General features: G+C 36.0%; 1 protein-coding gene across 4 annotated transcripts in view; it reads left to right on the top strand.

Moving 5' to 3' along the window:
• LOC105309340 (butyrophilin subfamily 1 member A1-like) overlaps positions 1-15,951 on the top strand; it is a 49,941-nt gene that overhangs the window by 12,458 nt on the left and 21,532 nt on the right. For 3 of the 4 annotated variants that reach the window (XM_023526152.1, XM_023526153.1, XM_011385465.2), the window contains exons 3-10: positions 1,456-1,734; positions 3,012-3,128; positions 4,561-4,581; positions 6,248-6,268; positions 7,340-7,360; positions 8,011-8,031; positions 9,165-9,185; positions 12,308-12,328. In XM_023526152.1, coding sequence (XP_023381920.1) covers positions 1,456-1,734; positions 3,012-3,128; positions 4,561-4,581; positions 6,248-6,268; positions 7,340-7,360; positions 8,011-8,031; positions 9,165-9,185; positions 12,308-12,328 — 522 coding nt within the window. The remainder of the gene's footprint in view (positions 1-1,455; positions 1,735-3,011; positions 3,129-4,560; positions 4,582-6,247; positions 6,269-7,339; positions 7,361-8,010; positions 8,032-9,164; positions 9,186-12,307; positions 12,329-15,951) is intronic. The other variant, XM_023526154.1, reaches the window with a different exon arrangement.

Raw genomic sequence — 15,951 nt, 5'->3', positions numbered from 1 at the left:
TATTAAGTGGCTTAAAACAACAGATTTTTATTTTCTCAATGTTCTGGAGGCCAGAAGTCAAAATCAGTGTGTCAGCAGGGCCATGCTCCTGCCAATGCACCCCGTGGTGAGTCTTTCCTGCCTCTTCCAGTTTCTGGTAGCCTTAGGCATCCTGTCTTGTCACTACAATCTCTGTCTCTGTCTTGCATGGCTGTCTTACCTGTGTGTCTCCATCTCTTTGTCCAAATGTCCCTCTTCTTTTTTAAAGACATCAGTCATTTTGGATTGAGACTCACCCTAATCTAATGTGACTTCATCTTTACTAATTCAGTTACTGTTTTCAGATGCTGTTTCTATATAAGGTCACATTCCCAGCTGCCAGGGGTTAGAACTTGAACATATTGTTTTAGGGGGGGAAATTAAACTGACAACAAAGATGGTTCAATTCCAGTGAATTTGATCTTGATTTTGGTATAATTGTGTTGGTTAGGGAAAGACTGCCACTATACATCAAACTGCAAAGCACTGCAGCTGAATCTGAAGCTTCTCCTCATCTGAGTTCTCAGGAAGAAGGAGCACAGGGATGAAGAAACCTGGACACTGTGAGGTGTCCACATCACTTTAATTTGGATGCTCTGTTGCCTACAGCACAACCTTCATTTTCATATTTGAAGAAGACTCCCTGCCACCCTTGGGAAAAGAAGGAGTAAGGGGAGGGTATGGCCCCTTTTCTTTTAAGGATGTGATGCAGACAGTGCTCATGCTATCTCCATCCACAGCCCTTCACTAGCATCTCAAGGCCACTCCTAAATGGTACAGATGTTTTAACATGTCATCTGTACCTAGGCAGACATGTCCATAGCTATAACATACATTATCCCACACTATGCTACCCGTTACACTAGCTACAATCTACACATTGATATTTAAACTTAAATTTAATTGATCCTAAAAATATAAAAATAAGTCATTCATTCAGTTCTACTAACCTTATTTCAAGTACTCAAAGTTTGTTGTGTTGGACACACTGACATAGGATCCCCACCTTCACAAGAAGCCCTAATGAAAGCACTTTGCTGCAAGAAGAGTTAAATGGATATCGTGGGCATGACTAATAATTTGCCACAGAAAGCCACTAACTGAGGTGTGTTCTTAATTTCACAGGCTGCAGCTAGATTGATAGAGTAATTTACCACTCAAATTTAAGAATCATCAGATAAAATGATGAATCTCAAAGGGCAGGGAGGCAAAAGAAAACAATCAATATGTATATGCTTGGTGTTTGAGTACTTTGTTAAATACTGATATTCCTCCCCAAACTTCTATGTGGTCAGTATATTTTTATCCCCACTTTCACAAGTAAGAAAGTTGAGATACACAGACATTAATTAGCAAACACGGATTCATTGGCCAATGTGAGATGGACAAAAAACTTTCAGAGAAGCATACTTTCTCTACTTTTTTTTTATTTTCCAGGCACAGGTATGGCTCCTCATATTCACATTGAGTCTGGTAACACCAAGGGCATTAAGGTGACCTGCACATCCACAGGGTGGTACCCAGAGCCTGAGGTGCAGTGGAAGGACCTGCAAGGACTGCATTTGACACCAGCCTCTGAGACAAAGACAATAGAAGGAAATGGCCTATTTCACGTGCAATCATCTATCATAGTGGACAAAAGTTCAAAAAATGTGTCCTGTGTCATAAGAAACCCAGTTCTTGGTGTGGAGAAGGGAGCACGTGTTTCTGTGGCAGGTCAGTCCCTTCCAGAGTCTGCATCCCCAGCTGTCACTATTGATTAAGTTCTGATTGTCAAAGACTCATGACTGACAGGCCAGAAGGACATTCTAGCTCATTCATTTGTAGCTCTTATGAGGAGAGCTAGGAAAAGTACATCTTTTGTTCTGCTTTGTATTCCTCTCTATGGCAAAGATATTTCAATATTTTACTTAGTAAAAGTGAATGTATGGATATACAAAAGCATTCAACAGGGGATGAAGTGTTCTGAGGAACACGCCAAAGTCCTTTCTGACTCTCCCTACTGTCACCACCCAGGAAAACACTCATACCACTTTGAGTGTTATGAGTGTTTTCTCCCATCTGTCAAACTGAGTTTGAATCCTGGCAGTGCCACCTACCAGGTTGGTGATCTTGGGCAACAATTGGCTTTCCTGACCCAGCTCCCTACTATTAATTAGATATAATAATAATGTCTAACTCATGAGGTTTTTGTGAGGATTAGCATGTACAAATTGTATCAGACCTCAGGCACCCCAATCTATTCTGTTCTTACTCAAAATGACTCTCCAAAGCCATGGGGTTTTTCCCACACACTCCCCTGCAACTCTCCTACAAGGTTTACCATAGTCAGGGAGAACTCTACAGCCCATTGATAATGCTCTTTCTCTCTTGCTTTTTCTTCTTTCTCCAACTTTTTTCTGTCCCTCCTTCCCTTTCTCTCACCCTCTTCCTAATGCACACCAATCTTCCAGATGTACTTAATTATCCAGTGCACCATATTTGCCATGATTGCCACATTCTTATTTTGTCATAACTAAGAGTTTTCCACTGGCCCTTCAAGGCCTTATCTGGATATCTCCTCTCCCAGGAAACTACTCCCCACAAAATATGTATTGAGTGTCCCTCTCATTCTTCCTAAACTACTTTGGATTCTATATTTTATTATCTCCCCAAAGAGAGCCTAAACCTATATCTTAATTCTTTTATTTCTTCATAACTTAGCAAATACTTAGTCCCAAATATATTTTGCACAAAGGATACATGAATGATTGTTTGTGGGACTTTTGCAATCAGTAAAATGTCATTTTTCATATGCTTCAGTTGGAGAAGGCATATTTGTTTAAGATAGAGAGAACTTGAGATTGAACACTGCAAGAGAAGAGCAGTTGTCAGAGGAATGTCTGCACTTTCTACAAATATCTCCAAAGAGAAAACTTCTGGGGATTAATTTCTAACAGCCAAGTCACCTGATGTCAATCTGGACCTTAATAGAGACAATTTCTGTTTTTCAGATGCCTTGTTCCCAAGGAACAGTCCTTGGATAGTGGGACTGGCTGTGTTCGTGGCTCTGCTGGTATTCGGCATGATAATTATCAGTATATTATTTCTGCGTGCTAAAAAAGCCAAAGGTAGACTAGAAAAAGTGGGGAAGAGTGACTTCACTTGTGAAGAAATCAAGAGATAATAGTTTTAAAAACTCAGAAATGCACTGTTGGGATTTTTTATCACTTAAAATTGTGGAGAAAATGTCTAAAGAGAAGAACTTCTTCTGTCTTTACACTCTTAGGTCTGTGTATTTGTCAGACATTAGAGATTTTTCTGGTCAAGATCAACTATAGCGTCCAGAAAAGTACACATATATGGAGTTCATTAGTGACATGACACATAAAGTTATGGTTCTGGAAAATTCATTCATTCATTGTTTATGTACCTACAGGTAATCTAATGCTCTGACATTTCTTGCTAACTAAAATCTTTTTTAAAAAAATTACATTCTATGATGAGAATGCATGTGTCCTTGGGTTTTTGTTTGTTTGTTTGTTTTGGTGAGGATAGGGATTGCAAACAAGCTGCATCAGGAATCAGAGCATTTCTTGGTGAGTGTGAGATGGTTTTGGCAGATTAGAGTTTTCATCCAGACCACAACCTGCCTGGGCCTCACCTTTCTCTCCTGGTGAAAATGCCTCTAAAGAGATGTCATTTTTCTGTCCCTTAATTTGGATATTTTTTTCTCCAAGCAGAGTTGGCTTTTTACTTTTTGATGTTGCCAAAAACCTTTGGTATTGCTGCACCTCACTTTTCTCTGTGGTCAGGGAGTTCTTTAAATCAATTCTTTCTTTAGAATTATTAATGTCACTACCTCATCTAGCCTGATGTGGTTATCCCTGTGGCATAGAGATATAGTTCTAGTTAGTTTTATTCTCTGTTAACTAAATTAGTTATTCTACTTTCTGTTTCTTGAGGGTGACCTGCCTGCCAACACAATTTACCTCATCTAGTCCTTAAAGTGGTAAAGTCAATAATCAAAGGTTAACAAAACCCAGAGTGAGATGGGGTGCATACCCTGCTGTTAAAGTGCAACTCTCATCACCTGCTGGTCTGTGCACTTGGTAACCCACATTCTCATAATATAGCCAACTCTGTTAATTTGGTTACTTTGGTCAATATTGAAAACAAATTTTTTTGAGTGGGAACTTTTATTAAGGAAGAAATGAGGTATTTGGCTGCTGGAGCACAGGATGGTAACATATTGGAAACTGGTTGAAGAAATCAAAAAATTGGGTGAATTTAGAAAATTTATCAAATTAATCACTCAAAATATCACAGCTTATCATTTATCTAAAATATTTAATTCGGTTAACCATTTTGGTTGTTTTTATTTTACATATGTTAATTTTATTAACTAAGTATATTAGCTTGAGCTAATTCTAGGAAAGAAATGACTAAATAATTTTTTAAATGAGAGACAGATTTAGAAAATCTTTTCATGAGCTGAAAGAGCACTAAACCAGACCCTAGATTAGTCTTAATAATGAATCTCTTTTGTAATATTTGTTTTAGGTTCTCTCAAGGAGGAGAATGGTGAGTTGGTTTAGTTCTAAACTCAGATAACTATAAATAGATGGACAGAAAGACAGTTAGATGATGGATAGATAATAGAGAGATGGGTAGGTGATTGAGAGATGATAAATTAGATAGATAGATAGATAGATAGATAGATAGATAGATAGATAGATAGATAGATGATAGATAGATGATAGATGATAGAGATGATAGATATAGATATAGATAGATGCTCAGCTTGTTAGTAGTATTTATATAAAATAATTGGTGAACTAATCTTGCTATTCTGTTAAAACTGATTACTTTATGTTCATGTGCCTATTTTAAACCTGAGTACATATAGTAAGTTATAAGATGGAATGACTAAAGAAGACTTTCTACAACCTTACAATAAAGGATATACATCTTCATTCATTTATTTGACATACATTTATTGAGCAGATACCATGTGTCAGGAACTCTGCTAGCTGCTAAACATATGACAGGTGCAATGCAAATGTGATACCTATTCTTTTGAAAAAAGAGAGTCTGTTTTATTAATTTGTTTCTCTAGCTCTTAAGATGGTGCTCAGTACATAGATGTATCTTCATCAAAGTCTTGACATTAAATAATAATAACGGCTTTACATTTATTATATGTTTAATTTCTTTTTTACGGTGCCATTGGTTAACGAAATCCAATAAGTTTCAGCTGTACACTTTAACAGTAAGGCATATATATATTTACATTGTGTGTTCACCTCCCAAAGTTAGATTTCTTTCTGTCACCACATATTTGACCCCCTTTACCCCACTTACCTCCCCATCCCCCCATCCCCTACCCTCTAGTAACTACTAGTCTATAGTCCATGTCCATGAGTCTCTGTTTGTTTGTCCTGTTCATTTGTTGCTTTTAGTTTTACATTCCAGATATAAGTAATATTATGTGATTTTCAACTTTTTCTGTCTGGCTTATTTCACTTACCGTGATTATCTTGAGATCCATCCATGTTGTCACAAATGGCAGTATTTCATCTCTTCTTATGGTTGAGTAATATTCCATTATATATATGTACCACAGCTTTTTTATCCAGTCATCAATCGTAGGACACTTCGGTTGCTTCCTTGTCTTGGCCACCGTGAATAACATTATGTTTTTAAGAATTAATCTTTCTCTGACATTGCACCCTACCCTCTAAACTTGTGGTATCGATTCTTATAATAATATATGAAAAAAATTATAACTTATGCTGATTGTTGTTTAGAACAAAATGTAATCTAATTGTAAAATAAAATAGTATCTCATTCTTGCCTAATATAAACTATTAATATTCCATTAGAGGCATCCTGAAAACACTCTAAGCAAGAGTGATATTTTGTAAACTATTTCCTCTACGATGATTGCTTTGAAGGTCAAAATACTCATTTGGTAAATAAATTCTGGTCTATTGGTTTCAAGCAGCAGCACACACACACACACACACACACACACACACACAATTTTATTGTCTCTCAGTAGAGAAGATGAATACAAGTAGGTAAATACTTCATGCATTTAGGACCCCTTTAGGCAATGCAACAGAAGGGAGCAGTCAGGGTACCTGGTCCTAACAAGGTCTTCATACCATCTCATAAGCTGAAAGGTAGGTCAACCAAACCTTAGAAAATTCTTACTAATAAATTCATTTGTGTGTATTTTTTTTAGGTTCCCTCAAAGAGAAGCATGGTGAGTTGGTTCAATTTTAACTCATATATACATGCTCTAACTGTAATATATGTATATTACATATATTATATATTATATATACACACATGCACACACACATATACCCACACACACATATATACCCAGCTGAGGTCATGCACTAATATATATATTAATATATATTTCACTTGTTAAAATTATATTTTTTAAAGAATTAGTCAACAAACATAACCTTACTCTTAAAACTGATTTCTTTGTGTCCATACGTACATTTTTTTCAGCTTACTCTAAAATATATGTGATTAGTTATTAAATGGATTTACTGAAAGACATCTGCACACCTCTATACTAAGGGATATACCTATCTGTTCATTTATTTAATACATTTATTGAGCACTAGTGTGTGTTGGAACTCTGCTAGCTGTTGAGTACATGCCTGGTGCAATACAGGTGTGACTCTTGTTCCTTTGAGGAAAGTGTGCTTAGCCCCTTAGATGGTCCTCAGTACACATCTGTCTCTCCACCAAGATTTTGACATTAATTGAGATCATATGTATCAATGATCTTATATTCACAATGTGTTTGATACGTGTTAATTATTATCTCGCATCACATACTACCTTTCTAAAAATTTATTATACATTCTTACGAAAATGTATGAGAAAAACATAGCTTATGCTGATGACTGTCCAGAATAAAATGTGATCTGGTCATAGAGTAAAATTTTATCTCATTCTTACCTAATAAAAACTCACAATACTATTCCCTTAGAGGCATTCTGAAAATAGTCCAAGCATTAAAAAACAAACAAACAAACAAACAAGAAAAGCTATTATCCTTTGTAATGATTACTTGGAAAGCCGAAATACTCATGTGGTTGATACTTTCCCCCTACATTCTACTGTCTTTGGATAGGAAAGGTATGCACATGTACATAGGCTCTTTACAGTCCCTTCAGCCATTAGGAGGGAGACATTTGCATACCTGACTCTGTCCAAAGGATTGGGAAAGCATCTTCCTTTGAGCTGAAAGATAGTTCAACCAGACCCTAGAGGAGTCATACTAATGAAAGCTTTTGTGTCTGTGTTTTAGGTTCACTCAATGAGAAGCATGGTGAGTTGCTTTAGTTTTAACTCAGAGGACTTCATTCTTCTACTTAGAAGAGAAAGCCACAGATGCAGGGTGTTCGTAATGAACACACAGCAGAAAAGGTTACAAGAAATGTATATTCTTGGAACGTCCCCATGAAACTCAACTTATCCATGTTAAAATAGAGAGATTAAGGTGAAAACTTAAGTAAAGGCTAGTGTCCTATTCAGTTTGTTATGTATGTGGCTATGTTTTGTCAGTTTCAGACACTGATTGTGCCCATTGAAGTATTTCTAAGAGCTGGATAGAGCAGAGGTTCTCAAACTTGAGCGAGCATCAGAATCATGGGGGAAGGGATCTTGTTAAAACGTAGATCCAGATCATTGGGCATACAGTGTTTGGAGGATCTCAGTGAGAAGGCCTTGTCACAGACCATTCTGAATCATGGCACAGGATCTCAACAGTCAACCAAGAATCTTCTCTTTCCTATGCGGGTGTAACTGATCCCTAATCCCAACCCTGTTATACAACTGTTGGCTCACACACATCAAATAGGCAATTTGCACACAGGTTCACACTCATCACAGGCTGTACTGACTTCACAGAGCAATGAACCATCAGAATGTTTAGTTAGACCTTTGCCCTGTAACCTTTTTGTGGTTTTGTTTTTAAAGGTGAGCTCCGAGAACAATATGGTAAGTCTTTAATTTCTTCCCGTGTTTAAGGACTTGGTCACAATTTAAAAGGTCAGGTGATTTTGAGGGAGATATTTTAGAAGAGGAAAAGTCTGCGTAGATATAAGGGAATGTAGATCAACTTGGGACATCAAATGTTGTGTTCCCACCTCTTTGTCCTAACTAGCATGTTCAAGAAGCCCTGAACTTTGTTGGACCCTTGTCTCTATAATCCCTTCAAGTCTGTAAGCAGTACACTTTGATTCTACAGGAAAGAGAAACTGTCTAATACCTGCATACAGTACCAAATGAAGGCCTGCAGTAAACCCTGCAGAAAATCCTGAATAGGCCCTTGGTGCTCAGTTGAAATTCAGAACACAGCCTGCTCCACCATCAAAAGCTCCCCTGCTGTTTGTCCTCTGTTCTCATTCTTTTTGTTAGTTTGCTTTGTTTATCTAGCTTGCTGACCGACTGTCACTGGATTGAGAAGAGGAGGGCAGTGTGACATGAACTTGGAGCACCATCTTCCTTTGCATTTGCAAAGCCTGCTGGTGTTTGTAGGGTTCTCTCTAACCCACCATGACACCCTCAACTGGAGAAATGCTTGGCCACTCGCTGCACACCAGTTTCCAAGATAGGAAGTAGTGTTTGTATTATGACCAGATTATGCTCCTTACAAAGTATTCAAGGCAAATTTGTATATTGTGATTCCCAGGACATCTTTTGGGACAGAGCAGTGCAGCTGGTTGGCTGCTTCAGGTTGTTCTTGACTCCTAAGCACTCGCCGCTGCCCAAAGCTCACTGGATATGGCCCAGCAACTTGGGTCTCAGACTCATGGATACCAGATGATCTGCTTTTGGGAATAATCTATGATGAGCTCCACATGATCAGTAGGAGGATTTAGATGCAATGAGACTCTGGATAATGGAGCATGTGGCCTTTTAGCATCTCTTAGAAACCACCCAGCCAAGTCATACACAAAATGCCATTTCCCTTCCCCCTCGCCACCCCACTCCATCCCAAATTTTATGCTCAGCTAATATTTTACCAAGGCATAACTTGAGAGATTTAAGTCAAGATTGCTTCCCTAAAAATTCTTCCAAAGTTTGATGATTGTGGACTTATTTTTATTATATATCTTTTTTTTACACAGAACTCTTAATTAAACAGAAAGGTGAGTATATTTGTTTATATTTTAAAGGCAAATGTATCATATAAAATATATTTGATCTACTAATAATTGATTTTCATACCATAAAGTATCACTTCTTCTTAATTGTCTATACATGACAATTGTCAATTCATGACAATGATTAGTTATCAGCTGAAATTATGTTATACTTTTATATTATAAATTATAGATTATATAATTTTTTTTGCACTTGAATAGTCACACTGAGGCATCTTTTTTCTTGAAAAGCAAAAATGTAAATACTTTATTAGTACTTTGTTTTAAAACAATCTGTCATTACCTAAGAAGTAATAAGCATATTTACAATGACCTATTTTCAAGGCATCTTTGTTGGAATATTTCCCTGTTTATCAGATGTATTTTAATTTTTAAAAACCACATAAAATATTTGGATATTTCTTCATGGTCTTTACTATTATGACTTCTAAGTTTAGAAATCAACACCTGAATTTTTTTTTTAACTTTTATTTTTCAATTACAGTTGACATTCAATATTATACTAGTTTAAGGTGCACAGCATAGTGATTAGATATTTATATGCCTTACAAAGTGGTCCCCTTGAGAAGTCTAGTACCCACCTGGCATCATATGTAGTTATCACAATATTATTGACTATATTCCCCATCTTGTAGTTTACAGTCCCATGACTATTTTGTAACTGCCAATTTGTACTTCTTAAGCCTTTCACCTTTTTCATCCATCTCCTAACTCCTCTCCTACTTGATAATCACGTTTGTTCTCTTTATCTATGAGTTTGTTTCTGTTTTGTTTATTTCTATTATTCTTTAGATTTCACATGTAAGTGAGAGTATATGGTATTTGTTTTTCTCTGTTTGACTTATTTCACTTAGCACAATACCCTCTAGGTTTATCTACATTGCCACAAATGGTAAGATTTTATTATTTTCCATGACCTAGCAATTCCATTTCTGGGTATTTACCCAAAGAAATTTAAAACACTAATTTGAAAAGGTACACTCAACCCTATGATCACTGCACTGTTATTTACAATGGCCAAGATATGGAAGAAACCTAAGTGGCCATTAGGAGACAATTGGATAAAGAAGATGTGGTACAGCACCTGAATTTTTATTTTCACCTCTATTTTCTTCTAATTCTTGAGTGCTTTATTATTAAAAATAATTAATATTAATTTGTCTTTTGTATGATAAGATGCCAACCAAATGTGTTGACACCAACATTCAGCTCTTTAAAAGGCTTTAACACTTTTATATATTTTAAATTGTTAAAATATTATATGCATAAGCTTTGTCTGTGTCTGTTTTGTATTTTTTTTGTTTTGATTTGTTTTTTAGTTCACTTTCAACCTTCTTTCACTTTGATCTCTGAATGTTGACATCTACTTTTCTCGATCCCTAGAATCTTTGCTTCCTTGGTAATTTCCTGATTGACCTTGTTTTCTCTGTGGGGTCCTGGTAAACCTCACTTGTTCAGAGAGGAACCTGAGTGCTCTCTGGGACACCACAGTCTGTGTCCTCTCACCATGGCATTCCATGGTGCTCTGTGAATATGCACCAGGTCTGGATATGTGTCTTTTATCACTCACGGTCAGTCAGTGGCCTTCTCAGAGATCAGGCCACCAGTTCACAAATGCTTACTGAGTAGAAAATGATTCTTATTTATGATTTTTTTCTTCTGTGTTTGTTTTGCTTCTTATTTTTTGATATAATGTAAGGCAAGAGTAATATGAGCTCTGATTTTTTTTTTTTGATATAAGGTTTAAACATCATATAACACCTGATTGCCACAGAATCTCTTATATCTTATGATTAATCTGTTAGATTGACTTAACCTTATATTGATGTGAACCTCACATTTTTCATCTTTCTCCTCTGGGCCAAAGGTGGGCCCAGGTGAAGAAATTTGGCCTGAGCTGCCTTGAAATGGACCTATTCATGGGCTTTTAGCAAGGTTACATATGACGTCAAAATTGTGTGGAGAGAGGGGTACCTAAGGGTATTCTTGGTAGTCAGTCTACTTTTGATTATTCGAAAGGCTAATAGTAAGATTAAATAAGATTGCTTCTTACCTAAACGTAATGATTTCCAGGTCTCTCTGTGAAGCAGTTACAAAGGCACATATAACAATGGGTCAGTCACATTTTGTGCAATATTTAATAAATAGCTATTTTGCAAATGTATTTATTGAGATGAATTTGCCACTGTCCAAGAAACATAGTAGATTATGTTTCTTACCTACCTAAGAAACTTCTTATGACGTTTCTGGGCTCTTCTTATCTGAAATCCTCAAAAGCATGAGTCAGTTGAAGTGATTGAGGGAACCACTGTGGAATCGTGGCCGTCCTTCAGTCTGCTGCCATGCAGAGTTCATTCTCAGGGCTGAAACAGTGTGAGGTTTAGATCAACACAAGACCAAGTGTGACAGGTTCCCAAAGCTGTAGGGAAGCTAAGCAACCTACGGTTTGAAACATTTTAAGGGGTAGCTCAGAAAAGTAACAGCCTATTTCTAAACTTCAGGGGATGTGACTTAAGTTCTGTTGTAAAACTAAAGGTTCTATCACTCAGGTTGACAGTGCAAAAGCCACCACTTCACTGGCCCCAGTTGAAGTGATCCAGCCTCCTGCCAAAACCCCCTGTCCAGTGACTCTTCTCCCTCTGAGAAAAATTTCTTCTTTTTCTTTTTCTTTTTTTTTTTTTAATTTCTACAGATCATTTGCCAAGTCTTGTAAATAATCTTGTGATAAAGTGAGAATATGTGAGCTAGTTTTAGACTACCCTCTTTGGAGGTCCTGGGAAGACTGATTATAGTTTGTAGGTAATTGGCACCTATTTTATCAGCTTTCAGATCTCATTTAAAAGATCTCATCATTTAATACCCTGTTCCATCTCCATATAAACACATTTATCAACCAGAAAGTAGTTGTCCATATGAATTGTGATTTCTTTTCACTCAGACAAGAGGAGTTCACCTTTGTGTTGTATATGCTAGACATTCAGATGGTTCACCTCAGGATGTCTACTGTTAAGCGAGGACCAAGTTCTGGGGTGGATGTTCTGTGGGTAGAGACAGGAGAGCACTTACTAACACACTTTTGTTTTGTTGTGTTGTGTTTCTTTATACAGAGGAAATAGAGAAAGAAAACGGTAAGTGATATTTGTTTTTGACTTAAATAATGTTTGAATATTTCATACCCAAAGTTTTTTTTTTTATTATAACAAAGCCAAAATCCAAATACCCTATTGATGACCTAAAAAATGTTTAGAGACAACTAAAATATCTTTCTGCAACTTTTTAAAAAGGAGGTAGTGGTATTCGTAGGATGGGGAAGGTTTTAGGCATAAATGGAGAAGGACAAGATGTCTCCATTTGTGGTGTGTTAGAACTGGGACTCCAAGGTCTTGGATCTGACCCACCAGTGAGAGCATTTTTGTGCATATAGTAATTGACTACCTCTTCCACAGTCAATGCTAAAGAAACAATAAGAAAAAGGATTCCCTGCCCTTAGGAAGGTTCTATCATGGGATAGAGGTATGCTTTGCATTTATAAAATAAATGCAAAACAGATGTTCTAATAAGTGTTAAGGAAGAGAGTTCGTGGTGCCATGAAAATGTACAATAGTGATTTGGGTTTGGTCATGGGTTGTGCACTTCCTGAGGAAGCAATGACAGAGCTGAGATGAAGGAGACAAGTAGGTCACATAGGGGACCAGCATTAGCAAGGCAGGGAGCACAGCAAGCACTAATATCTGGGAAGGGCCAGCCCCTGGTTCCATCAAAGCAGAAACATTAGCCAGGTGACTCTGCATCAGAAACCAGGCAAGGCTATGAGCTAGGACTTTTAGTGTGGTCCAAGAAACAAAATTGTCCAAAAAAACTGAACATTATCCAAGAAAACCAGAAAATCACTGAAGTATTAAACAGAAAAAGGTATAGTGACAAGATTTTTATTTCAAAAATGTCATTTTTCTTGAAGATAGGAAATGGATTATATGGCTAAGAGTAAAAGTTTTCAGAGAGAAAAGTTAGGAGGAATTTACAGGGAGATATACATTTAATTAAATAATCTTCAATGCCATATTATATTTATTTTTTAGTCATTATATAAATATAATAATCTTTATAATAAAAAAATTCTGTATAAAATCTGTGGTTGAAAGAAAAAAAGAAATTCTGTGTAAAATCTGTGGTTCTTTTTGATATTTTTTATTTGTTCATTGATTAATTCACTTACTTTAGCTCATCTGAAAGTGAAAAAAAAAGTGGGCTAATTTTTTTAATGAGCACTGAAGACAGACTGGGTTTATTTCTAATTTATTTTTTAATCATTTTTTAGTTTTTAATTACAGTTGATATACAATATTAAATTAGTTTCAGGTGGACAACACAGGGTGAAGTGATCAAATCACCCTGGTAAGTCTAGTACCCATCTGACACCATACACAGTTATTACAATATTATTGACTATATTCCTTATACTATACTTTATTATTCAAATTTTTTATCTTTTTTTCTTCTTCATCTTAAAGAAGTCCCTCTAATATTTCCTGTGTTACTAGCTTTTGATGATGAACTCTTTTAGGTTTTCAGTGTCTTGGAAGCTCTTTATCTTTTATTTGTGATAGCTTTTCTAGTAATTTTTGTTATGGGTCCTTGCTTTTCACCACTTTGAATATTTTGGGCTAATACCTTCTGGCTTGCTAAATTTCTATTGAGAAATTATCTGACAGTCTTATGAGAGCTCCCTTGTAGGTAACTAACTGCTTTTTTTCTTGCTGCTTTTAAGATTCTCTCTTTGTATTTAACCTTTGGCATTTTAGTTATGATGTTGGTGTGGACCTCTTTGGGTTCATCTTGTTTAGGACTCTCTGTGCATCCTGGACTTGTATGTCTATTTCCTTCACCAGGTTATAAAATTTTTCCATCATTATTTCTTCAAATAGGTTTTCAATTGCTTGCTATCTCTCTTCTTCTTCTGGTATCCCTATCATGTGAATCTTAGTATGCTTGATGTTATCCCACAGGCCCCTTAGACTATCCTTATTTTTTTAAACTCTTTTCTTGTTGCTATTCTGATTGGGTGTTTTCTTTATCTTCTAAATCACTGATTCAGTCCTCTACTTTATCTAATCTACTCTTGATTCCCTTTAATGTATTCTTTATTGCAGTGATTGAATTCATTTCTGACTTTTTAATTTTTAAAAAAAATTTATTTATTTAAATTAATTTCAAGTGTACAGTACATTGGTTAGATGTCTATATCGTTCATAAAATGATCCCCCCAATTGCTCCCTCTCTTCCCTGGCCCTCCACCTAGCCATCACATTAATGCTAACTGCATTCCCTCTGCCATGATCCCCATCCCCATGACCAGCTATCAACTACTAATTTGTGCTTCTTTAACCCTTTACCCCATTCTCCCAGCCCTCCAACCCCCTTCTCCTCTGTCCACCCCCAAATTGTCCACTATATTTGTGAATCTGTTTTTGATTAGTTTGTTCTTTTTGTTCCTTAGATTCTGCATATAAGTGAAATCATATGGTATTTATCTTTCTCTATCTGACTTATTTCACTCAGCATAATAACCTCTAAGTCCATTCATGCCATTGCAAATGGTACAATTTCATTTTTAATGGCTGAGTAATATTCCATTATATGTATGAACCATATTTCTTTATCCAATTGTCTGATGATGGGCATTTATGTTGCTTTCATATCTTGGCTATTATAAATTGTGCTAACATGAATATTGGAGTGCATAGATCTTTACAAATTATTGTTCTGGTTTTCTTCGGATAACTACCCAGAAGTGCAATTGCTGAGTCAAAAGGTATATCCATTTTTAATTTTTTGAGAAACCTCCATACTGCTTTTCATAGTCACTGTACCAATTTTCAATCCCACCAACAATACAGGAGGGTTCCCTTTTCTCCACATCTGCACCAACACTTGCTGTTTTTTGTTTTATTGATGATAGCCATTCTGATAGGTGTGAAGTGATATCTCATTGTGGTTTTAATTTGTATTTCTCTGTGGTTAGTGACCTTGAGCATTATTTCATGTCTATTAGCAATCTGTATTTCCTCTTTGGAGAAATATCTGTCAGGTCTTTTGCCTATTTTTTAATTGGATTGTTTGCTTTCTGATATTGAGTTGTATACGTTCTTTATATAGTTTGGATATTAACCCCTTATCAGATATATCATTAGTGAGTATCTTTTCCCAGTCAATTGTCTTTTAGTTTTGTTGATGGTTTCCTTTGCTGTACAAAAACTTTTTAGTTTTATGTAGTCCCATTTGTTTATTTTTTTCTTTTGTTTCCCCTACCTGAGGAGATATATCTGAAAAGAAATTCCTATTAGTAATATAAGAGAGTTTATTGCCTATGTTTTCTTCTAGAAGTTGTATGGTTTTGGGTCTTCCATTTATGTCTTTAATCCATTTTGAGTCTATTCTTGTATACAGTGCAAGTAGGTGGTCCAGCTTCCTTTTTTTTTTTTTTTTGCATGTATCTGTCCAATTTTTTCAACACCATTTATTGAAGAGACTGTCTTTACCCCATTGTATATTCTTACCTCCTTTGTCATATATTAAGTGAACGTATAAGTGTGGATTTATTTCTGGGCTCTCTATTCTGTTCCATTGATCAATGTATCTGTTTTTATGCCAGTACCATGCTGTTTTGATTACTGTAGCTTGTAGTATAGTTTGAAATCAGGTATTGTAATACCTCCAACTTTGTTCTTCTTTCTCAAGATTGCTGTGGCTA

The sequence above is a fragment of the Pteropus vampyrus genome, unplaced genomic scaffold (genome assembly GCF_000151845.1).
Source record: "Pteropus vampyrus isolate Shadow unplaced genomic scaffold, Pvam_2.0 Scaffold723, whole genome shotgun sequence".
Taxonomy (NCBI): domain Eukaryota; kingdom Metazoa; phylum Chordata; class Mammalia; order Chiroptera; family Pteropodidae; genus Pteropus; species Pteropus vampyrus.
This window is presented reverse-complemented; position numbering and strand designations above follow the sequence as displayed.